Source organism: Cantharellus anzutake, assembly GCF_015039405.1.
Source record: "Cantharellus anzutake strain C23 chromosome Unknown EI90scaffold_157, whole genome shotgun sequence".
NCBI classification, from domain to species: Eukaryota; Fungi; Basidiomycota; class Agaricomycetes; order Cantharellales; family Hydnaceae; genus Cantharellus; species Cantharellus anzutake.
The window spans coordinates 69756-93355 of record NW_024067107.1 but is presented as its reverse complement, the minus strand read 5'-3'; the positions used below and the strand labels follow the sequence as shown (position 1 = coordinate 93355).

Below are 23600 nucleotides of genomic sequence, written 5' to 3'. Positions count from 1 at the left end.
CGGATGCAGGAGCTTTAATTGTGCGAGTTCTGCGAAATCCCGAAGAGAACTGGTATGAGAAGGTGACACTCTTGTGTACTCCGGATGACCCCTCTATCCAACTTCTCGCATCTCCTCTTTCCACTCCTTCCCTTCTGCCCACTGCCCAGTCTCTCCAACACCATTCTAATCCATCCTTTCCTTCACGTCACATGGTCGGATTTTCTCCTAGAGGTCGATATGTTGGCGCTTATGATAGGAGCAATGCTTTTGTCTGGTCAACAGATTCATGCGAGTTGATTGCTCGATTTCATGTACAAGATTTCAGGACTTGGATAATTAACACCAGTGTTGTGCCTCCTTGCTCATATCTCATTCCTAACTCCACATCCCATCAGCCCTCCACTCTCTTGACCCAGGAAGAGGAGACACCTTCTGTACAGACTTCTGAACCAACTTCCGAGCATGACTTGGATGAGTCCTGGCTGCTGTGTCCTTTTTACGACCTCTCACCAAGCATGGGGGACAGCAACATGCCCTTTGAAGTCTACTCGGCAGCAGCAAGAGGAGTCTTGTTAAATTCACCCTCCCTTGATCCACCGCAGATCTGGCTGAATGGAAAGATCGAACTCATCCTCCCAGATGAATACCACCCAATCACACACTTTGCTAGCAATGGAGAAGCCTGGTATGGTGATCGACTGATCCATGCTCATCGAGGTGTTGAGGATGACAGCTTGGTATACCTCCCTCAGGCCAGCAAAGATGGAACTCGGTTCCTGGTTCAGGGCAAGATGAGAGTCCCTATTGTTGTCGATATTAGCCAAGTTATTTAGTGCACAATGGTCCATCCTTTCCTCTGTATTTGATTGTTTGATAATTATTTGACCTTACTATGTCAGACACACTGCTACCTTGGGATTGATACTATTTGGAAAGATCTAACCAGCTCCTGGCTCTGTGCATGAAAAGGATGAATCGCAGAACATGAAAACATTCCCAGCTTTGCAAGTGTAGTGCCCCTGTACAACTATCATTGAAAAAACTCAACATGCTCTTGTTATTCTGGATGGTTGGCTTGCAGACCATAGACTGCTTGCTGAAGCAACAGGAGCAGAGGACTGGGTAGAAATACCTGGGGGCTAAAGAAATAAGAATTTGGTTTGATTTCCAACCCATCCTATCCCTCTATTAATTTCCTCAATTCCCATCAGTTATTCCTCCGATAGCCTCTGGGCTTCTTCCCCTATCATCACCCTCATCATTGGTCTTTAATGATACTTCAAGATGACCCATTTTCAATGATTTTATTCCAGATTGTCATGACCGACAAATCCCAGGGCTCTGTCAGCAGTGAACCAATGCCAATAGGTGAATCCACCAACCCGAAACCCATCCTAACCAGCCCCCAACCCAATGTCTGGCCCCCTGGCCTATCGAGGGAGACTTGGTCAACAATCCGACCCCGGACCTTGCCAGCATTCCGACCTTACCTCCAGTTCCCGAGCCCTTGGCGCTCCTGGGATCCAGTCCCTCTAGTTCCTCTTGTCTCATCTCCATCTGAACCACACCCATCACTCCGCTATGTGGTCACAGCTATGCACTGCATCCAGACCTCTACCCACATCTGGACCTCTGCCCACATCTGTACCTCCACCCACCCCTGCACCTCTGATGCTTCTGGTTGCCCTCCACACCCTGTGGTCAGGTCAAAACTCCCACTCCCCTCAGGACCTCTGCTGGTCATCATGCTGTCCTTGTGACAGTACTGACAGATCTGTCATATGCATACAACTCTGGACCTCCACTCCTGATTCTGGACCTCCTCCTCCTCCAGAACTCCACATCCTCCACCACCTCCTCCCCCTGTTGGTTGTTGAGAGCCCACTCTACCTCTGGCTCCAACACAACATCCAATACTACCTCCGGTCTGACTCTGGTTACTCCGGGTCTGATCCCAACCTTGTACCTTCCAGACCAGAGCTTGTGATGCTCCACACCTCCAGCTCCAGACTCCTGTACTGGAACCCCATTGCACCTCCACCTCCAGAACTCTGGTCACATCTCTGCCCCTGGACTTTGACCTCCTCCTCCATCTTATCTCCTTGTATTCCTTATTTATTATGTCAAGCCAATATTCTGGACTTTGACTTCCAACTCCAGACCCTGCAGTCTCTACTGTATGGTGTCATTTAATCCTCTTGTTGCTTCTTCCTTATTTAGATGGCTGCTTCCTTTCCACATTAGTCAGCTGTCATTCCCCACAACCCACTCCACTCCTTCCCCTCTTGGCCTTGCCCTTTTGGGAAGCACCATAGAGTTCCAACCCTTGACCCTTGGGGTTGTTCCCTCATCCAGTCCCCCTTTGTCTCCTTCCAGTTCCCTTTGTCCTCTGACTCCACTCCTGTATTATTATATATACACTCTGTACATAGTTTCCTGTACCCCTAGTCTGAAATTGATGACTAGAGAACCAGAATCGACTGGATTGTCCCCCCAAGAGACTCCCCCTGCTAACCTGAAATTAAGGACCACCTTAGACAACAAACCAACGGCACAGCGCTCCACTTGAGTTGCTGAGGTCAAGGTCCCTCCTTCCTGAGTCCCTGCTCCGCTTCTGGACAATTACATGCTCTATAACAGGATCTCTGCTTTGTGGACTCATGTCAGCACCGCACTGATCCTGCTTATTTGCAGACTGTATTGGTACCATGCACTGACCTCTGCTTTTCCCCTCTGGCCATTTTTGTCACTTGGCAGCATACCATTCATTCCTTGCTGAGTGCCTATATTGTTCATCTATTCATTCACTGTCATATCCATCCATGGCCATCACCCTCCACTACCTCCATTCCTTCTGGATCACCACTCCTTCATCACTAACCTTGGAGCCTCTGGATTCTGCAACCACCTCCAACTCCCCTGATGGTCACCACCCCCTCAATCCAATACATTACCTATGCCTCCCTAAGTACGGAGCCCTGAAGGCCTCCAGACAGCTCTGACGTCTGCTAGTGCACTCCTGCCTCCACTGGGAAATTTAGTTGCTTGCCCTGCAAGCCTACCTTTGGGCTGATCCCTCCTTTCCATTTCTGGGTTATTGTCAGGGCACGCTGCTCCACTCCACGCCGCACCCTCCTGTTGCTCCTCTTTCCTTCTTCTCCCTCTTTCCCTTTCTCCTTTGTCTTCCTTCTTTCCCTCTCTTCTTTCCTTTCTTTCTTTATATGGACGACCTCTCCCCTTACCCATGTAGCATGGACGCATCTGGCGCTGAGTACTCCGCATGGATACTGCACTGCCAGATATGCTGTGCATATTCACTTGTACTTCTCCCCTCTGACACTCGGGATTGCCCGCGGAGCCATCCATGATAACCCAGCTCCACCTGGGCTGACATGGCACCCCCCACGTGACCTGTTCCCACCTGTATATAAACCAAGCCGAAGCAGAACCAAAGAAGCAGCCTTCTTCTCACTACTGCTTCAGGCAAGTGTCTTACTTTAGTTTAGTTTAGTCTTTCATCCTAATAACAATCACTACTGCTTCAGCCTAAGAAGCCAGACAGGGACACGAGCCTGAGTGGGGGCCATTCGCTATACATTCCCACTACTCTGCCACCACCCAGGCCACTAGCACTGGGGGCTATGCCGCTACCCCTGCCTCTCCTGTACCGTCCCTGACAGTTATAGCCCATCAATCCACTAAACCTGTAACCCAACTCATCGGTAATATTCAGTCAGCTAACATGTAACCCCGTTAGCTCCACTCCCCCCATGTAACTATATATACATAACTTGTAGATAGGTTACACCCTAGTGATAAAATCAACTAGAGTTATCCCCCTTCTAGTTCTCGTTGCCAGATAGTAAATTAGGGCACAGATGTGTAACTAGGCACAGCACTCCTGGTCTAAGTCACTGAGGCCAAAGCCCTCCACCACAGGGACGTCTCCCTCATCCCGCATCTGGTCTCTGACATTTGCTTAACTTGCCAAATCCATGTGCTGATGCACTTCTTATTACCTGTCAATATTGGCACTTGATCTGCTTTTGCTTTAGTTCATTGCCTCCCATTTCCCGGGCTCTTGTCTTTATTCAGTTTGACAATCCCCACTCATTTCCATGCCGGGCTGCACCAGACTGACCGGCCCCCCCCCCCGTTTTCCTCCTGCCTATTTATATCCTGTAAATACTTTCAGGGACCTCAGTCTGAAATCAACTAGAGTACCCCCCCTGTTCTGGTCTGAGTCCCTCCTTCTGCAAAGGGGGCTTCCCCCCCTCTGAGTCTGTGCCCCTCCTACAGGTCTGCTCCGCCTGCAAGTGTTGTTTGAAGTCTGCTGTAAGTGTCAATCTGTAAATATGGGATCTCCCCCAGACATCAAGCTCAGGGCACAGCGCTCCACTTGAGTCGCTGAGGCCATGATCCCACTCTGCCAACCTTGAACCCCGCTTCCAGATGCGCTGCATATTTCCACCCACATATCTGCACATGCACACTCCAACAGACCTCTGCAAAAACTCCGACCTTGACTCAGACAGAAATCTGTCTGTCTTCTGCCTGTCTCTGACACAGATCAAAGCCTCATGATGTTTTCCTTGCTATTGGGCAGCTGAGCTGTTAACCCTGCACTACTTATGTCAAATAAACATGGCATTATTTCCCCAGTGATGATGATTCTGGATGTCTCTAAATCAAGTAGTTGAAGTAGTGCATGTCATTGTGTCAGAACGGTGCAAAGTCTCACTGATGATAGCCATCAGTGACTGAACATTGGCTGTTGAGGATATAGGCATCCTACTCATGACTGAGCTTTAGCAAGGGTTACCCTCACTGATCTTGGGGCCAAGGTTACTTAGGCAAGTGGGCTGGGATTTCGGCTTCAACAACTCAGGAAGGAGCGTTGCGCCTTGTTCTTGATGTGGTCCCGATACTTCAGATGGCAGGGGTCTTATGGGGGACAGAGGTAAGCTAAGGGGGGAATTCTAGTTGATTTCGAACTACTGTACAAGCAATAGTTACAAGCTGTATATAAGTGCTAGAGAACTGAATAGAAAGTAAGTCGCCAGATCTCGTGGAGATTGCAGGTGGAGAAAAGAAAGAGGAAAACAAACAAAGAAGCACGTGGTTAAGACAGTGAAGGTCAACTGTGACCTTCACCACAAGATAACAAGGTATGGAAAAACAAGGAACAAGAGGTCATGGCACTCTGCACTGCTGAGTTGTTCAATGACAATCAGAGGAGGGGATGTTGAGAAGTTGTGGGGAGTGGTTAGACGGTGACAGGCAGTGAGTGGAGTGTGTGGGGAGTGTTTGGGCATGGGAAAAGGTTGGGGAGGAGGTCATCTGACTCCAGGGAATGCCAGGTTGTGACACACTGTCAAAAAGGTGAAGGGGGATTGCATTAGGAGTGGGATGCCCAGTGGAAATTGTGGTTCTTGAGACACAACACAAAGGCTCTGGGCATGCTTCTGCTTGGCAGGGTTCTGAAATAGTGGGGCTCAAAGAATCCCAGCCAAAGCAGAGTGGGCATTGTATGGAGTATTTCAGGCAGACAGAAGAAGGAAGTGGGAAAAGCTGAGGGGTGTGAGCGTCATCAACTGCAAGGGAGCTTTGAAAAGCGGGCAGTATTGAGAAAACTCCTGGTCGATACAGCAGAGTAAATCCATTAGGGTGACCAGGACATGTACAGCATGAATGAACTCGCAGATTCTATTATTTTCTGCATGTCTTCACCGGTTTGTTGGCATTACCCAAGTAGGATACTCAATTTCTAGGATGGGTAATTGGGAGGCAACTTCTCCATTGTCTCCAATGCCTCTGGTGCCATAGAAGCACAGGGGGTAGTACGATATGGAGCCCGGTGTTTTTTTGTTGAGTCTGAGGTGACATTCTGGGAGCCTTGGACCAAGTTTGATGGGAATATTATTAGGCCATTGGAGTAGCTGTAGATCTTCAATTGCCCAAGTGTTGGTGAAAATGGTTGGAGAACAAAGTGTGAACCATCATTTATCCATTGAAAGGTTTGACAGAGGCAGAGATGAGGATGGGTGACCAAGTCATCATGGATTTGCGATGCTCAGCCAAATGCAAAACCATGCCAACCTAAACCCACCACATGCTGCAAGAATGATGCAAAGGTATCGTTCAGTGCAGTGGTCCACTGGTTCCTGTGCAAGTCATGAGAAGGCAGCAGCTTTTGATCACCCTGAGTAGGGGAGTCAGCAACAACAGTGTGAATGAGATGCGATGTTAGTTGAGCGATGGAGGGTGAAGGCAGTTGCTGTAGCAGAATGCCATGGTGTGTGGTTAGTAAGCAGTGCTGCAAGTTAGATTACATCAGTTTCGCTGGACAGGGACAAGACTCGGCAAAGTGATAGGAACTGTCAGGGACTGCATGTCAGTTCACAATGATAAAGGTGTTCCCAAGAATCCTAGTCGTTGTTAACGCTGAGGTGCCACCCTCAGCAAAGATAGAAGTTATATACACGGGTACCGCTACCCACTAGAGCGCGGCTACAATGAGATAAGAGATAGCCAATAGAATGACAACATGAAAAGATAAGTATTCATTTGGATAATCGTAAGTGAGGTGTGGGAAAGGGGTGACATGTGGGTGGAAGATAGGAAGCGGGAGCTAAGTGAGAGCTAAGTGAGATTACCTGCGTTCTTTGGATCTCTCCGGATCGTCTTACAGCAACTCCCTTCCGGCATAGGGAGTCAGGGTAGCCGGTTAGGCCGTGCCCTGACAGGAACCTGTATGCAGTTCATGATGAACTCCAGGGGAGAGAATCAGCTCCCTGTAGCCCCAATACTAGAGCACAATGTTGATGTAGCAATGCAACATCACAGCAACAAGGATGGGCCACTAGGCACCTTATTGCTGACATGGTGCACTGAGTCACACATATTACAACTACCTGCACTGGTGGTGGGATGGATCCTATTATCTCTCTAACCTCATGTTGCATGCCACTTTGTACCCTTTTATCTTGGCTGGCCACCCAAATATGTATATAATGTCCGTGACTTGGCCAGAACACAATATCTAACTATCAGATTGATATTGCATTCAGACAACTGTCAGGGAACACACCCTGACTAGCCTGGACCCAGACCTGCATTTGGACCTGCATGTGTGCTCCACCCCACACACTCTGCACGCCACATGCTCTGGGCCCTGGTTCCCATTCCTCATGTGACTTCTGGATATCTCTGGAAGTTTCACCATATTGTGGCCACTGTGGGAAAGTGAGAAGTTAACCATCTTCTCACTTTCTTACTCACAGTAGCTGTCATATCCATACAATCCTGACCTCCGCTCTGGCCTCCTGGAACTCTGAAACTGACTCTGGAGCCCTACTTCCCTTCTGTCACCTTCTCCTTGCCGACTCCCAAGAGGTTATCCCACCTCCAGCTCTGACACCACCTTCGGTCCAACTCTGGAACATTCCGGGTCCGACTCCAACCTCGACACCTTTCCAGACGAGTACGCAACACCTATGCCCCCAACTCCAGACCTCTGCTCCGGAATCCTGTTCGCATCTCCATCTCCGGAACCTCCGGTCTTAGCTCCGACCTCGGACTTTGACCCCACCTCCGCTTATACCCATTGTATTGGTTAGCTCATTCCATTTAATTACCTTTGCCAATATTCTGGAGTTTAACTTCCGAGTCCAGACTTTCTGGACTTATGTCGGACCTTGCAACTATTGCATTGCTCCATTCAGTTCCGCTACTCTCCCTCATTCCTATTTGGGCTGCTGCTTCCTTTCTATTCAGTCAGCTGGCCATTCCCCACTCCCATTGTCAGGGCACAAGCCCTGGGCCCCCATTACATGTAGTCCCATTGTAGATTAGTGTCACATGACAGGCAACAGGTTGGAACCTATTGCTTATCACCCCGTAATACCCACACCTTTGTGACACTTACGGCCTGGTGACCTGAGCAAGCCCCACAGACCTCACACTTTTTTAAGTGCATGAGGTGTGATTAAAACTAATCTACACATCCTTTTTGCATCTGTTCCAGGGATGGCACCTGACATGGCACTGTCATACCCCCAAATGGGGAAGCTCGCATCTGCAGCAAGAACAAAGGGTGGCTTTGTTAAAAAGCTGCAATCTCCCAATTTGGGAGATAACCTAAACACTGCATCATCGGATGATGACAAAGACCTGCCACATATTGGTAGGACCTCAGGGACAAACCCTGAGGATCCCAAAAACTTACATGGAGTAAATGCAGGGAACAACACCCTTAGAACCCCATGTGCTAACATAATCTCTCCTAGAAAGAGAGAGTTCTCACCACTGGGTGAGGAGGCAAACATGTGCACACATAAGCATGCGGCTGCCACACTCACAGCCTTAAGGGCTGGGTCAGACATGCCAAAAGAAGTCCCTGAGCCCCACTATCCTCAGGGAACCTCTCACTTGGTGCAAAACACTGACAAAAACAGCAGTAACTCCTGCTGGCGCAGGGGGCCGTTTGTGGCCCCAAGCAATGTGGAAAAATTGTCCACATCGTCTCAAGTCACCCACATGACATCCAGCTTGCAAGATTGCAGCAAGCCGGTTCACTCCCAAGGTCTATTTGACTGGGAGTTACACAAAACCATCAAACAATCACTCCCACTGGCACAGGGAGCTGTTTTTGATCCCAAAAAATGTGGAAAAATCTTTCACATGTCCAGCATCATCTCGCATTAAACGCAAGACGTCCATATTGCAATATAGCAGCAATCTGGTTCACTCCCCAGTCTATGCGACTGGGAGTTGTCATGAACAACCAAATGACCATTCCTGCTGGTGCAGGGAGCTGTTTGGAGTTCCAAAAAATGTGGAAAAATCGTCCACATCTACGGAATCGTCTCGCGTCAGCCACGAAACGCCCAGCTTGCGATATAGCAGCACGCTGGTTCACTCCCCAGTCTATGTGACTGGTAGTTGTGCAAATCGATCAAACAACAACTCCTGCCAGCACAGGGAGCCATTTGTGGTCGCAAAAAATGTGGAAAAAACTTCCACATTGTCTACATCGTCTCACATTAACTGTGAGACGTCCAGCCCGCAAAATCGCAGCATGCTGGTTCACTCCCCAGTCTATGTGACTGGGAATTGTGCAAAACAATCGAACAACAACTCCTGCTTGCACAGGGAGCCGTCTTTGATTGCAAAAAATGTGGAAAAAACCTCCACATCGTCGTTACTGTCTTGCAACTATAGTGAGACATCCAGCTCGCCGCCTAGGCGTGAGCCGGTTCAAACCCCAGTCTATAAGACTGGGAATCATCAAAAACCCTCATGGGACGACCCCTGCTTGTGCAGGGAGCCAGTCCTGAGTGGAGGAAATGTGGAAAAAACTTCCACACCACCGACACCATCTCACAACCACTGTGAGACACTCAGCGCTCTGTCTGAGAACGAGTGTACACACTCCAACATGGATATAAAGGCCATGTCATCCAGATCGACACAGACTCACAGGTTGAGCTCACTTCCGGACTGTCCTCAGATGGCCTCGGACCCAGCGTGGACACAGAAAAGGGACCAGGTGCAGGAGGATGGGGAAGCTCCCTGAAGTCGATTGTCTGAGAGACTTCTGGACTTTTTCCAGGTCCCATCCGAATGGAGGACAGGAAGTGATGAAGAACTCCTTCTCAGGCTAAAGGCCTGAGAAATAATCGGAGAAAAGGTCAAGGGCAGATGCTCAGAGAGCACAGAGGCTCAGGGGAAGCCACTGCCGCCAAGGCTGAACCCAAAACCTTTGCCAAAAAAAGCGAAGTCACCAACTTTGGATGAGGTCACCGAAGTCTGTAGGAGTGCAATGTGGCAGAAGAAGGAGCCTAGTAAGGAGAACCCACAAATGAGCGGGCAACCATCAACACCAGGCGCCATCTTAGGTGATAAATGGCCCTCCTTGGTCACTTCACCCAGGCAAAGGATAAGTGGAAGTAACCTTCTGCAAAACCCCTCCAGTAATGCTGGAGAGAACCAAACAAACCCTCATGAAAACTTCACAAGGAAAACTTCCAGCAAAACATTGCTGGAGGATAACGGGCACCTCGAAAGATGGTACCACAAGGCCACACAGATGGCTGAACTTCTAACTTTCACCCCACACATAGACAGGGTGAAGTGGGACTGGTTAAATAACGGTCCTACTTGACTCCCTGACACGAAGTGGTCAGGCGAAAACAATACAGAAATTTTCTGGCAGTGGTACACCACACTGCTAGGATTCCTCACATCATGAGGATATAGAGGGGCACACTACGATGAAATCCATCTGGATTGTCTCATTGGTGGATTGGCAGAGCCTGCACTCTCACATGGACTAAAACTCCATGAAGAAGCCCTCCTTAGAGATAAAGGGGGGAAATTTCTTGAAGTTCTCGATACTCTAATGAGGACATATATCAAGGAGCCCGCCACATTGAAGGTGATGGAAAAATACTGCAATGTAAAGTACAATGCAGGAAAAGGACCCGGACAGTCCTACCCAGAACCATCGCTTAATGCTAGGTATCTGGAAAACATCCTCCCTGAATGCAAGGAGGAAACAATCAAAATGGGATTCTCCTCTTTTGAGGAGATGTTCAGAACAACATCTCGCATGGATGAGATGAAAAACAGGCTGAGGATAGCTCCAGCCTACAGGCCAGAATGCTATGCCAGACCTGAAACCACCATGACCACAAATTGTGAAAAGCCCAACCAGGCGGGAAAGGAGAAACACGCAGAGGCAAGAGCCAATGTGCAAGACCCTAAACCCAAATGGAAAGGCGAATCCTCCCTGAAGCAGTCAGGGAACACCGACCAAAGGCTGGTACAAGTACACAATAATTGCGGAATACCAGAGCGGACAAAGAGCTGCCCTGAGCACCAGTTAGTAGGAGACAGAAACCCAAGGCACAGGATTGCCAGGGAAGTCGACTACAAAACAGAAGGTGAAGTTGGAGCGAAGAAGAACCGGAGAATATCTCTGGTGATTTCGAAGTGGAGGACACCTCCAATGACTTTGAACCAGAGGACCCAAACAAGGGACCTCACTACTCACCCAGAAGAAAGGGCGAGGACATCAGTGTTGGGACCACAATAATGGCCCCAAGATCTGACATCATTGAAAACAATGACGAAAAAAATACACTAAAACTGGCAATAAGCCAGACCAAAAAAAGAACTACCAACTCTTTGGTGACGACACCAAAGAGGGATTCCCCTGAGGAAAGTCACTCAGAAGACAACACCCCCAAGAAAAAAACCTCAGAGGGAGACCCACTGAAGGAGGACCCTTTGGAAGAAACCACCCCAGAGTCTCCAGAAGAAGACGAGCTCTGGGTGGAGTTTATACTCGGCTGGCTAGTGGCCACAATCCGCCCTCTCCCCAGTAGAAATACTGGGCTGCATCATGCACAATTGGCTGACAAGGCCAATCAGCCCTCCTCGTACCTGAAGGAGGACCAAGAATTGGCAGATAAGATCAAGTAGAGATCATAACTCCCACTTGTGCAGACAACCCAGTCCGTGCAATCTTGCCGCCAAGTATTGGCAGCCTTCCTCTAATACCGAGAGGTTTTTGAAGGTCTACCTGACCATCGACCTATAGTAATATGCTATAGTTTAACTCCTCAGACTGAGGAGACTCCATTGTGTCTGGAAGTGCTCCAGGCCCTCTTTTTTTTTTTTTTTTTTTTTGCCTTGTTTTTTTTTTTTTTCCTTCTTCTCTGGCTCTTTCCTTGGGAAGGCCATAAACACGGTGAATGAGAAAGTCACTGATGCTTTGGTAGAAATACCAAAGAAAGAAACAACCCAGTCCTAGCTCAGAGGAACTGGAACTCCCAGATAAATACCATCTGGAAGGCAATTGCTCGAGGAATCAAACTCCTTGAACTCGCAAACAGGGATAAAGCTGAACAACTCGGCCCAACCTATGCGATACTCATTTTAAATCCATTTTAATTATAAATTTGCACTGTTTTGAGCAATACAACTTTTGTACTAATTTCCAAAGTCCTAATGCCCCTACAGCATTGGTTTCTCAGACTTTGGTTCTCTATTCCATCTTCTTCATGTTGCAAGTGTGTGACATTGAATTGTGTTGCAGAGCGTGACACTTAGATGTGTCACAGTGCGTGACAGAAATTCCTGTCATGCCCCCAACCAAGTAACTTTGGGTAAAGCCAAGCAACTCAGCTTAAGTCACCTGACATTCAACATGGTGTCAAATTGAAAGGGCAACTGTGTGGTCTCAGGTTTAACCCCACTTATCAATGGCAGGGAAAAACTCGGATAAACATCCGAGGGATAACAATAGGGGAGAAAACATCCCTAATACAATTCCTTGATAGGGGAATTCAGTTTGCTTCCGGTGCCAGCCTGAGACCTCTGGCTGACCACAAATGCAAACAGATCAAACTGGCATTAGAAGACCAGTTGTAAGGAGTCATCATAGGCATCATGCCTATGAACCCGAGATACTCTCGAGACCAAATAACCTAGAGGAAGCTCTAGGGGGGAGCAACAACCTAGAGGAAACTCTAGGGGTGTCATATCCATCCCCGGCCATCGACTTCCAGTCCCTCCATTCCCTCTGGTCTAACTCCGCTCCTCCTTCACTAACCTCGGAGCTCCCATATTCCACAATCCTCTCGGTACCCCTCAATGGTCACCACCCCCTCATTTCAATTTATTACCTACACCTCCCTAAGTATGGAGCCCCAAAGACTTCCAGACAGCTCCGACGTCCGCTAGCACACCCCCACCTCCACTGGGCAATACAATCGCCTGCCCTGCAGAGCCCACCTTCGGGCCTATCCCTCCTTTCCATTTCTGGGTTATTGCCTGCCTTTCCACTAACCCCACGACCCGACTCGTTGGTAATATTCAGTTGGCTAATGTTTAACCCCGTTAGCTCCGCTCTGTTTGGCTCCGCCAATCGTGGACCCGTCTTCGCCGTAACCATATATATATCCCACTTGTACATAGGTTACACTCCAGTAATAAAATCAACTAGAGTTACCCCCCTTAGGTTCTGATTGCCAGTCAGTAAGTTAGGGCACAGACGTGTCACTAGGCACAGCGCTCTTGGCAGAAGTTGCTGAGGCCGAAGCCCTCCGCTATGGAGACACTCCCTCGTCTCGAATCTGGTCTCTGACAAGGGGGGAGTACCCAACAGACTTGGGATATGATTCCATCCAAGGAATTGTCCACAGGCAGACACAACAATGTCCACCTGATCCCATTAAAACAACCATGAATGCATTAGAACTAGCATTCATGTTTCTTCGTGAAGTTGCATGACTTCACAGACTACCACACTCGATCGCATCAGATCGAGATTCAAAATTCATGACAGAAAGTAGTACAGATACTACACATGATGGTCAGACCAGATCAACGCAACTGGGCAGCAAAGCTGTTGATGGCAGAATTCACAATCAATGTGAGCTCAAACACATCGACAGGATTTGCCTGTCAGGGGATGACTCCCGGGTCCCCATGACCCTCCCCTATGGTCCACAGCCTATAGTGTAACCAGCCCTGTCCAGGGCACAACTCTACTGTGGGTAAGGAGATGAGAAGGAAGCTAACTTCTCATCTTCCCACAGTGGCCACAATATCAAGCAAACTTCCGGGGATACCCAGAAGTCACATGAAGGGATAGGGACCGGGCCCGGCGCATGCGGCGCACGGAGCGTGCGCGCATGCAGGAAGTGCAGCAGGTGGATGCGGGTCCGGATGCGGGTCCGGGTCCGGGCTAGTCAGGGTGTGTGCCCTGACATTTCCCCGTTCGAATTAATCTATGGCCACATGCCAAAGATGTGCCTAACAGCACCACCCTCGGACTACCCAGGAGTGAATGATTTTGCCCAAAAGGTGAAGGAAAACCTAATGGCAGCACACGACGTGATAATACACAATTGTGCTGCTCAAACAATCCAGGCGAATAAGAAAAGACACCTGGACCTGCCTTTGAGAAAAGGCGAGCTTGCATACTTATCCATGGATAAGTTGAACCTACCCAAAGGGAGGGCAGGCAAACTAAAGCCCCTGTATATAAGGCCTTATGAAATTCTGGAAACATTTCCAGAGACATCAAACTACGTCCTCAAGTTGCCACCACAACTTGAACAATGTGGAGTCCACCCAAGATTCCACGTATCTCGGCTCACACCCCATGAGCCAAATGGCCAAGAAATCTTCCCAAATAGGGAAGTAAACATATTTTATGACTACGGGGAAGACCCCAATTGTGAAGCAGTAGTTCGCGAAATCTTAAACCACGCATGGGTTCATGATGAACTCTGGTGTAAGGCCAAATGGGAGCTAGAGGACACCACATGGGAACCCCTAGGAAATCGTAATGACCTCGTCCACCTGGACAAGTACCTCACATTACAAAATGTGAGGGAACCAGAAAATCTCCTGATCTAAGAAGATATGGAACTTTCGGCATCACTACACCCCCAAAAACGGAGGTGGAAAAAGTGAAGCTGAAGGGCGATCACCCACAGCCAAGAGCGTGGGAAGATTCTGGGCAAGCAACTTGCCCGGACAGCCACACCATGGGCTAGACATCACATGGGCTAGGCGAGCAACTTGCCTAGGCCACATGAACCCCAGGCTCACATGTAAAACCATATGCAGTACAAACTGCACCGATGGCACAACAAGTGCCATTCCAGGGGCAGCAATTGCTGCTGCAGCCCCAGGCATACTCCCCAGGGAACTTCCCTGGCCAAATCACTCCCTGGATCAGCCAATTTGGCCCAGATCCGACAACCCAGCCAAATATAGGCTGGGAATCAGCTATTGCATCAGCGGTAGCTGCCCAAACAGGTCAACTTTGTCAGGAGTTGAAAGAGATAAAGTCCCTCATAGGAGGGAGATGAGGGAGCGACAGCGGCTCCTTGTCCAGGCTGTCCAAACAGGCACGGTCTGACAACTCAAGGGTCTCAGATGATGCCTGCGATAATTACACCCATTGGAGGCATGAATACAATAGGGCATGCAGAGATGCTTTGGCATCTTTGCCTCTCTGAAAGACACAGAGAGAGCAGTTGACCTCCAGAAGAGGGAGATCGAGTTGTTAAAATGCGAGCTTGAAGAGGCACGCACACTGGCAGACCTCGCTGCCAAACCCATTATGATGGGGGCCTCCCAGGTCAGGGGGAGGGGATACGGTTCCGGGCCTCATGAGGCACGACCCCATATGGGGACTAGCGCACCAAGGGGCGGGGCACCGACTATCCCACCACCCTGTGGGCAGGTGACCCTGTCCGGGTTGCATAAGGGCCTGCCCTCAGGAGGGCAAACCCATGTCGAGGGGAGATGGGAAGACGGTAGGCAGCCAATGACAGACCCCCAAAAGGGGACCACTACCAGAGGCAGTGGGCTGCCAAGTACCATGACACCCTACAGGGAAGTGTCCACATGCTTTTCGAGATGGCCAAAGCCAACAAATTCTTGGCCCAACCCAAGCTGAGAGCAAGCTATCACCCCCGGTGATAGTGGACAACACAAGCCAACTCCGAAAGGAGTTGGATGAGACAGAATCCCTCATGAAAGGGAAACGAGAGAGCGAGACAAGCTCCTCACTCAGGCCATCCAAATAGAGACGACCTGATTACTCAGAGGTGCCAAGAAATGCCTATGAGAACCGTGCCACCCAGAGGCAGGAGTACAAGATTCGCATAGAAGTGCGAAGGATTACCTCTCTCCAAAATGAAGAGAAACCAATTTCCAGAAATCGAGGAACTTGAATGTGAGCCTGAGCTCACTTGTGCATGGGCAGAATCCCACTGCCAAGTCCGGGCCTCCCAGGTTAGGGGGAGGAGATGTGATATTGGGTCTCAGAAAGTGTAACCCAGACAGGGACTAACATGACTGGGATGGGATACCACAATTCTCGCTACCCTGTGGGTAGGTGACCCTGTCCGGACTGCAGAGTGGTGCTCCAACAAGAGCACAGACCCAGGTTGAGGGGAGGAAGGAAGGCAGTAGGCAGCCAATAGCAAACCCCAGGCTGGGACCACTGCTAGAGGTGGTGGGCTGTCAAGTACTTTGACACCCTATGGGCAAGTAACCTTGGTGGGAGGCATCCAATGCAACAGGGAACTGTTCAACTGAGATAAGATAGATCTCAGTCCAAACTGGGGAACACAGCATGGGAGCTGTGGCAAGAGGCAACAGCCTCCAAACAGCACCGGAACAAAGTTCTGGGGACTCATGCTGGCCATGAAGTCGAACAATCTTTTGCTCCCAAATCAGGAGCTCTGTCAAGCTCTGCATTTGGCAAGGTGGCTCTAACCACGGAAAACCATCCAGCTAAACAGCCAGATGAACAAACGAAAAATCCAGAGCACAAATTTCTCTGGTAAAGTGGAAACCACTCCACTCTTGCGAAAATGCAAGAACTCACACACAAAACAGTATGCAAAGCACTGTAAACAATATTTTACAGACCTAAATTATCAATTTGAGGAGAAAACACAGGCTGAAGATGCAAAACATCTTTGGAGAATTTCCCATTGGGAAACCCGATATTTTAAGGACTTCATATATACTTATCCCTATGTATAACACTGCCCACTTTAAAGACGTTCACTCCTTTTCCTTTTTTTTTTTTTTTTTATAACTTGATGTACAATGTTGCCCACTTTAAAGTGGCAAACACATTCCTTATTCATTATTCCTTTTAAGCTTAAAATTTCCTTTTCTTTTTATCTTGTATGCATTGCAACTGCAATGCAAGGGGGGAGAGTGTCAGGGCACAAGCCCTGGGCCCCCATTACATGTAGTCCCATTGTAGATTAGTGTCACATGACAGGCAACGGGTTGGAACCTATCGCTTATCACCCCGTAATACCCACACCTTTGTGACACTTACGGCCTGGTGACCTGAGCGAGCCCCACAGACCTCACACCCATCCTCCTTCCTTCCTCCTTGGGCCTTGGCCCTTCACTCCTCCTTTGGGAAACACCATTGAGTCAAACCCTTGACCCTCGGTGTTGTTCCTCTTTCCAGCTCCCTTTATCTCCTTTTGGAGTACCCTTGCTCCTTTTGATTCCAGACCCCTCCTTATATACAATGTACATAGTAACTTGTAACCTCAGTCTGAAATCGACTTGATTTCCCCCCAAGAGACTTCCCCTCTGCTAGATCTGAAATTAGGGACCCCTAGGACAACCAGCAATGGCACAGCGCTCCGCATGAGTTGCTGAGGCCAAGGTCCTTCCACGCTAAGTCTCTGATTCCATTCCGGAGTTGTCCAAATCTGCCCAATCTAACAGTAGCTCTGTGCCTTGAGACTAGGCTGTTACAGGTTGGGCTGTGGGCCATAGAGAGAGGGGTCATGGGGACCCAGGGGTCATCCCCTGATGGTTCTGGACCCTGACCTTGGACACTGATTGTACCTCCACTCTGAGATTCCATTTTGGTCCCCAACCTCGGACTTTGACACCACCCTGTGTTATAAAAATGGGGCCTAATTGGCCCATTTCTATACCATTCAGATGCAGGAGAGGGCCGTGACATCGAAAGAGTGTTACAGTTAATGTAACAGAAGTCATAACAATGGTGTTTACAATAACATGGACAGGAGTGTTTTTGGGTAGTAATTGATGGTTCAGTCATTATTATATACATATCACGTGATATTGTACTGCATAGAGCCCATAAGAGGCTAAAAATGGGAAAATCCCATTTCCATAACACCCTGGCTTAAGTCCATTGCATTGGTGACATCATTTCATGTAAAAACCATTGCCAATATTCCTCAGACTTTCAACCCCACCTCCATAAGCTCCACTACCTCTGAGCTTCATGGACCTACCTTAGCTCTTTTGCCATTTGTACTGTATACTTCACACTTCTCCCTCACCCTTATTTGGACTACTGCTTCTTTCCATTTAGCCAGTTAGTCATCCACCCCATTTCCTCATGTCCTCCTGGCCCTCACCCCCCCTACCTCCTTCCAGACACACCATAGAGTCTAACCCTTGACCCTTGGTGCAGTTCCTGATCCAAACTCCCTTGTCTCCATTTGGACACCTTTGTTCTGTTCCAGACCCCCTTTGTTCTTTGTCCTCCTATCTCCCTTTATGTATAGACTATGTACATACTTGTTGTACCTCAGTCTAAAATCAACTTGATACCCCCCCTTGAGACTTCACTCTAGCTATGTCTGAAATTAAGGACCAACAGGACAAACAGAAATGGCAGTGCTCCACCTGAGTCACTGAGGCCAAGGTCCCTGTTGGAGGAAGGGATCAAGTGATCTCCCAAACCATCAGGGAAGGGGTACCCCCCCCTGGCATAATGGGCGAGTAGTGTATGGATGCACGCTAGAGGTCCTGGGTTCGATACCAGGCTTGTCCATTTTATGTCATTTGTCCAGTCACCTGGTTTACCTCATTTGGATATCACGGAGTAAGTCCGGGCAGGCAACATGCAATTTCTTCAGTCCCTCCTTGATGAGTCTCTGATTCTGTTCTGGAATTGTCCAAACCAGCAGCTATCTAACAGTCCAGCCAAATGCTTGGCAAGCATGGTCATGAGTTGAAGTCTCCACTTTCTGCTTTTGCTTCCAAAGCTCTTGCTTCTCTCTCATGACTGCATCTCTTTGACCCCAATGGGTGAGAACATATGAATAGAAATCACTTTCCAGCTGCTTCAGCTTTGTGAGGTCAGTTGGGGTCGCTCAGCACACCTGGCCATAAGTGATACAATGGTGTATTATTCACAGTGGTGTAGAGTGGTACCAGAAGGTGCTGCTGGATCATGTGACTCAGGGGTGCAGGGCTGATGCCCTGACAGCACTGCAATTTTTGCAGTTTTTAATTCAAATTCTTCTTGTTTACAATTAAGTTTGCTATGACTTGGTCATTCTGAATTCAGACTGCATGTTACTACATGTACAACTGCACTGTAACTTTCAGCTGATTTATCCTATTTTTATCCAGTGCTATTTAGTAGAAATGTGATTTGAAATGATAAATGAATGGAATGGTTCAAACTTAGAACAAAAGAGTTTCATGTAAAGGTTAAAAATTGAACAAAAGAATGTCTTAGAGTTCTCCACTTTATTGGTATATTTTTCCTTATTTTTCCCATCATGGTCCATCATAGCTTTGTGTTTTTGTGATTTTTTGTCCATTTTCCCTGGTTCCCACTCACTTTCTTGCATAGTCTTCCACTGTAGATATTGTTTGTTGATTTACTAAGTTGTTTGCATTGATAGCATGTGTTTATGAATTTTATTTGGAGTTTGAAGCCTCTAGAAGTTGACTTCCTGTTCTGTCATGGCCCTGACAAAGGTGCCTGTCTGTCACCACTCTCCCACTTCCCCACCACCTATCTTGCCCTGTCAGTCTCCTTGTAAGGGAGATAGGCCACATACTTGTGGCCATTCTTTATTTATTGCATTGGGTTTGTACCTGACATGACACTTCTTCCTGAACCCTTCATTTTTACCATGTGGTCCCAAGCTGCATTCATCACATGTATTTACCACATTGTATATAACCTACATATGAGGGGGTAAAGGCTTCCTTAGCCTTTTACCCCCCCTGTTGATAATACAGTGTACATCTAATGGACTGAGGAAGTGAGGCAACCATTGACTTTTGCAAGTGAACTTGTGAACTCAACAACTTATAACCTGCTTACACTTTTTTATGCTTGGTGAGCTTTCAAATTTAAAATAAAACCACTCCTTCCTAGATTGACGTTGTGAAGCATGCTGATCTAATCAAAGCCCCAACTTCCTTCATTGCCATAATGGTAAAGAAAGCATCAGGTTTGCCCTCTGCAAAGAGGATGAGGGTGACTGCACATAACAAAGTGCAGAATACAGACAACACTGGGATTCCCAGCATCAACATGCCTGATATCCCTCCTGATCCAGGAGAGACAGACGACCCTGATGCATCTCCTGGTCCCCAAGGAGACCTGGATGTGCCAGGTCACAATTGCATCTGCTGTGATCATGCCTCCACCTGAGGAGGACCCACCTGATGTGTCAGCAGAACATGATCCATTTGTCAACATGTCTGGTTCCCCTGATCCTCTCAAATTGGGTGGAGTGCCAGGGCCTGGTGATGGCCCTGATTGTTAGAACTGGGTGAGGGTGGACTGTGCCATTGCTGTTTGTCCATTTGGTCCTTAGTTTCAGAAGCAGTGAGCAGGAAGTCTCTAGGGGGCATTTCTGGTTGATTTTAGACTGAAGGTCCAAAACGAGTATGTACAAGCGCCTGTATATAGTAGAGAGACAATGGCATGAGGAAATCAAAGAGGATCCGAATCGGAACAAAGGTGTCCAAACAGAGATGAAGGGGTGACAGAAGCAGAGCAGTACTGAAGGTCATGGGTTGACTCTGTGGTACATCCGAAAGGAGATAGGGAGGGCAGAGCCCAGAGGGGCAGGAGGATGAGGTGAAGTGGGGATGATGACTAACTGGCTAAAATGGGAGGAAGCAGTAGTCCAAATAGGGATGAGGGGAAAGTGCGAGAGATACATTACAAGCGGCAAAAGTGCTGAGTATGATCCGTGGAGCTCAGAGGTTGCAGAGCTTACAGAGGTTGTGGAGGCAGGGTTGGAAGTCCAAGGAATGTTGGCAATGGTGTTTACATAGAATGAGGTTACCAAAGGTTACCAATGCAATGGACTTAAGCCGAGGTGGAGTCAAAGTCTGAGGTTGGGAACATGATGGAGTCTTGGAGCGAAGGTATGGGAAGTGTCCGAGTACAAGGTACGGGACTGCGGTGGAAGGTCGTAACTTGGTGGAGGTTTGACGGAAGAGTGATGGAAGGAGAGGAGTGAGGGGAGGAACGAGAAGGGGAGGTGAGAGGAGGAATGAGGTCAGGTCTGAAGGTGAATATCAGAGAGGATGGAGGTAGGGTAGGAGAGGGATGGATGGGGAGTGAGAGGAGGAGTGTGGTGTGAGGAGTGATGTTTGGTCCAAAGGTAGATGTCAGAGTGGACAGAGATAGGGTAGGACTCTGGAGGTGATGAAGATGAGGGTCTGGGAGTCGGTTTGGGATCGGGTATGTATGGATATGACACTGATCAGTTTGCTAAAGTCATCGACATTGATGGCAACCAGAGGCATAGTGAGTTGATGATGATGCTGAGAAGCATCGATCAATGGCTGGATTGTCTGGGGGACTGAGTGGTCCACCATGATGAGGCCATAGAGGACTTGTGAGCTTGGGTTTATCACCCAAGCACTGGATTGGCTGAAGGCCAAACCCCTCTAATCACACCTCAGTTTGAGGCTACTAGTGCACCTCCACCTGTACCAGTCAGGGTACAGGACTGAGAACCCACCCAGCAACAAAATTCGCTGGAGGACAAAGTCTCTATTGATGAGGACTACATCAAGATGATGACTTACCTCCCAGTGCCAGGGCAACCAAGTGTGAGGATGACAACATTCATCCCTCACACTGATGAACCTGAGTGCCAGGGTCCATCCCTTGTCCAAGGGGGACATGGTGAGGAGGTCCAGGAGTGGTGCTGGAGAGTCTTCTCCAGCCACTAGTTCCTCAAAGTTGCTGAGGGGACTTGCCCTGGGCTTCACAGGGAATAAGTTGAGAAGAAGGGTAACCTTCTCAACCCCCTGTGAGGCCACTACAAAAGGAGCCTGAGAACTGTGCAGTTGTCAGGTCTTTCCCAAGTTTCCATATTAGGTACCATGGGAAGATTCTGGGTGAGCTGCTTGCCCAGAACATTCCCATGGGTTCATGTACCTGTACCATTGCAGAACAGTGGAGGAAAAATGGGGGAAAATGGGGGAAGGGTGGTTAGGAGGGAGGAAGGGGCATCTGAGGGTGTGTGGGGTTGAGGGCTGTGCCCTGACACTGAGCCTGGGAGTTCTTTGACTTCATCACCGAAGAGAATCCCTTCTTATCTGAAGGGAAAGGGTGTTGATTGGGGCCCTAAGGGCCCTGTTGTCCTCAGAAGGACACAGCCATTTCCACAGTCTCCTCCTGCACCTGAAGCGCCCATCATTGTGGCAAGTTCCACAGACAAATGGGAGACTGATCGTGACCAACTATTGACCCAGAGCCCACATCACAGTTCTGGGCTGTCAGGGGACAATATGTAAGTGGTCCCCTGATACCCCTATTCGATATAGTATGTAGCCACATATCCCCTATCATATTGTATGTCATCACATTCCCACATGTCACTGCTGCCCCCATATCCGGACATCCCTTTGTTCCTATCTTGTTTCGTTGTCTACCATTAGCTGACTTAGCTTCCAGTTATCTCTCTCTTGTTTGTGTCTGCTTATGTCATCATGGATGTATATAAACTCTATGTTTGCTGAAGGGTAGAACCTCAGCTGTATCAATGACTAGGTTTTTGGGACTTCTTTATCGCAAATCAACATGTGAACCCTGACATGGGCCTGCCCTGGTAATTAATAAACAGGGTGAGGTCAAGAAAAAGCAAAGAACTATCTTTGCTCCTTGCACCCCTAGTGAGACAACTGTGGAATATGGGACCCAGATGGACGGTGATGCTGTCTACATGCACAGACCTGAAGGTCTGGACAATCATGCCCAGGAGATCAGGCATAGGCTAGGTTCCTACGGTTGATTTACTGTGCAGGATTCACAAGGCGAGGCCTTTAGGAGACTAGGCCAAGATTGGCCTAGCCAGGCGGATGCCCAACAAATGTAATGGGTCTATCGCCTAGACTCAAGACAGAGAGAAGGGGGAGGGTGGTAGTGATTGCGTATGTGATGGGAGGTTCGGGTTTTGGTCCTGGGGCGCTACTGGGTTAGAACTTCAACTAAACACTCACCTGCATCTCTCTTGGATGTCAAGGCTGAGAGTTACAAGTGGAAGGGTCTTAGACGTTAGCAACAAGCTCAGGGGGAACGTTAGGGTCGTGGATGGTGTCTTTGCCACTTGGATGTAACTACTTTTCACTTCTTCATGGGTTGATTCAGTACTCACTTGTTATTTTATATTTTATATGGATTGGAAATGTAAACAGGCTGATAGGCAACCGTAAATAAGGATAAGGGATGTCCAATTAGGAACAGAGAAACAATAAAAGAAATATGAATGAATGGGGAATATATGACAATGGATCCGAAATGGGAATTATAAAGATTAACTCCGCCACAGCGCCCGCCTATCCTCCTGTCAGCAACCTCCTCGTCTCCAGCTTTCCAACGAACCCTCATTTGTTCCAATTGGTGCAGTGGTTCCTGAGATACGGCCATTGACAGGTGCTGTCAAGACCATGTGAGGCTCTACACCATGCTGAACCATCCAAGTATGGGGTTCCCATTCTGGAAAATGCTCCATGGGTGAAAGAGGAAGGTAGAGCATCACCAATGGGTAGAAAAACGGCTGGGTTTAATGTGTGGACAATGGAGGTCTGGAGAAGGGGTGAAATTGGCTGTGTGGTTGGGCATGGGAATTTGGCTTGGGGCTGTCGGGAATGATGGGGAAAATATGGAAAAATAAGGAATGGGTGTATGGTGTGTTGTATAGTGAGATAATGAGCATTGGAAGTGTCAGTGGGCATGTGGTGTGTGTTGGTGGGCAACTTCTGCAGAATCCGACTTTTTGCAGTGCACAGAGTTGTCCCCACAA

General features: G+C 48.5%; 3 protein-coding genes across 3 annotated transcripts; 2 read left to right on the top strand and 1 right to left on the bottom strand.

Moving 5' to 3' along the window:
* Nucleotides 1-9805: 9805 nt before the first annotated feature.
* Nucleotides 9806-11469, top strand: EI90DRAFT_3022469 (uncharacterized protein; the record flags this gene model as incomplete). The annotated part of the gene is made up of 3 exons (XM_039057776.1): nucleotides 9806-10136; nucleotides 10296-10928; nucleotides 10979-11469. The coding sequence occupies 3 exons, from the start codon at nucleotides 9806-9808 to the stop codon at nucleotides 11467-11469; spliced, it is 1455 nt and encodes a 484-aa protein (XP_038908488.1).
* A 9181-nt stretch (nucleotides 11470-20650) lies between these two features.
* EI90DRAFT_3136285 (uncharacterized protein) lies at nucleotides 20651-21477 on the bottom strand (the record flags this gene model as incomplete). The annotated part of the gene is made up of 3 exons (XM_039064783.1): nucleotides 20651-20983; nucleotides 21046-21237; nucleotides 21379-21477. 3 exons carry the CDS (start codon nucleotides 21475-21477, stop codon nucleotides 20651-20653), a joined length of 624 nt encoding a protein of 207 aa, XP_038908487.1.
* A 250-nt stretch (nucleotides 21478-21727) lies between these two features.
* Nucleotides 21728-22344, top strand: EI90DRAFT_3022468 (uncharacterized protein; the record flags this gene model as incomplete). The annotated part of the gene is made up of 4 exons (XM_039057775.1): nucleotides 21728-21814; nucleotides 21901-22088; nucleotides 22130-22150; nucleotides 22320-22344. The coding sequence occupies 4 exons, from the start codon at nucleotides 21728-21730 to the stop codon at nucleotides 22342-22344; spliced, it is 321 nt and encodes a 106-aa protein (XP_038908486.1).
* Nucleotides 22345-23600: the final 1256 nt, after the last annotated feature.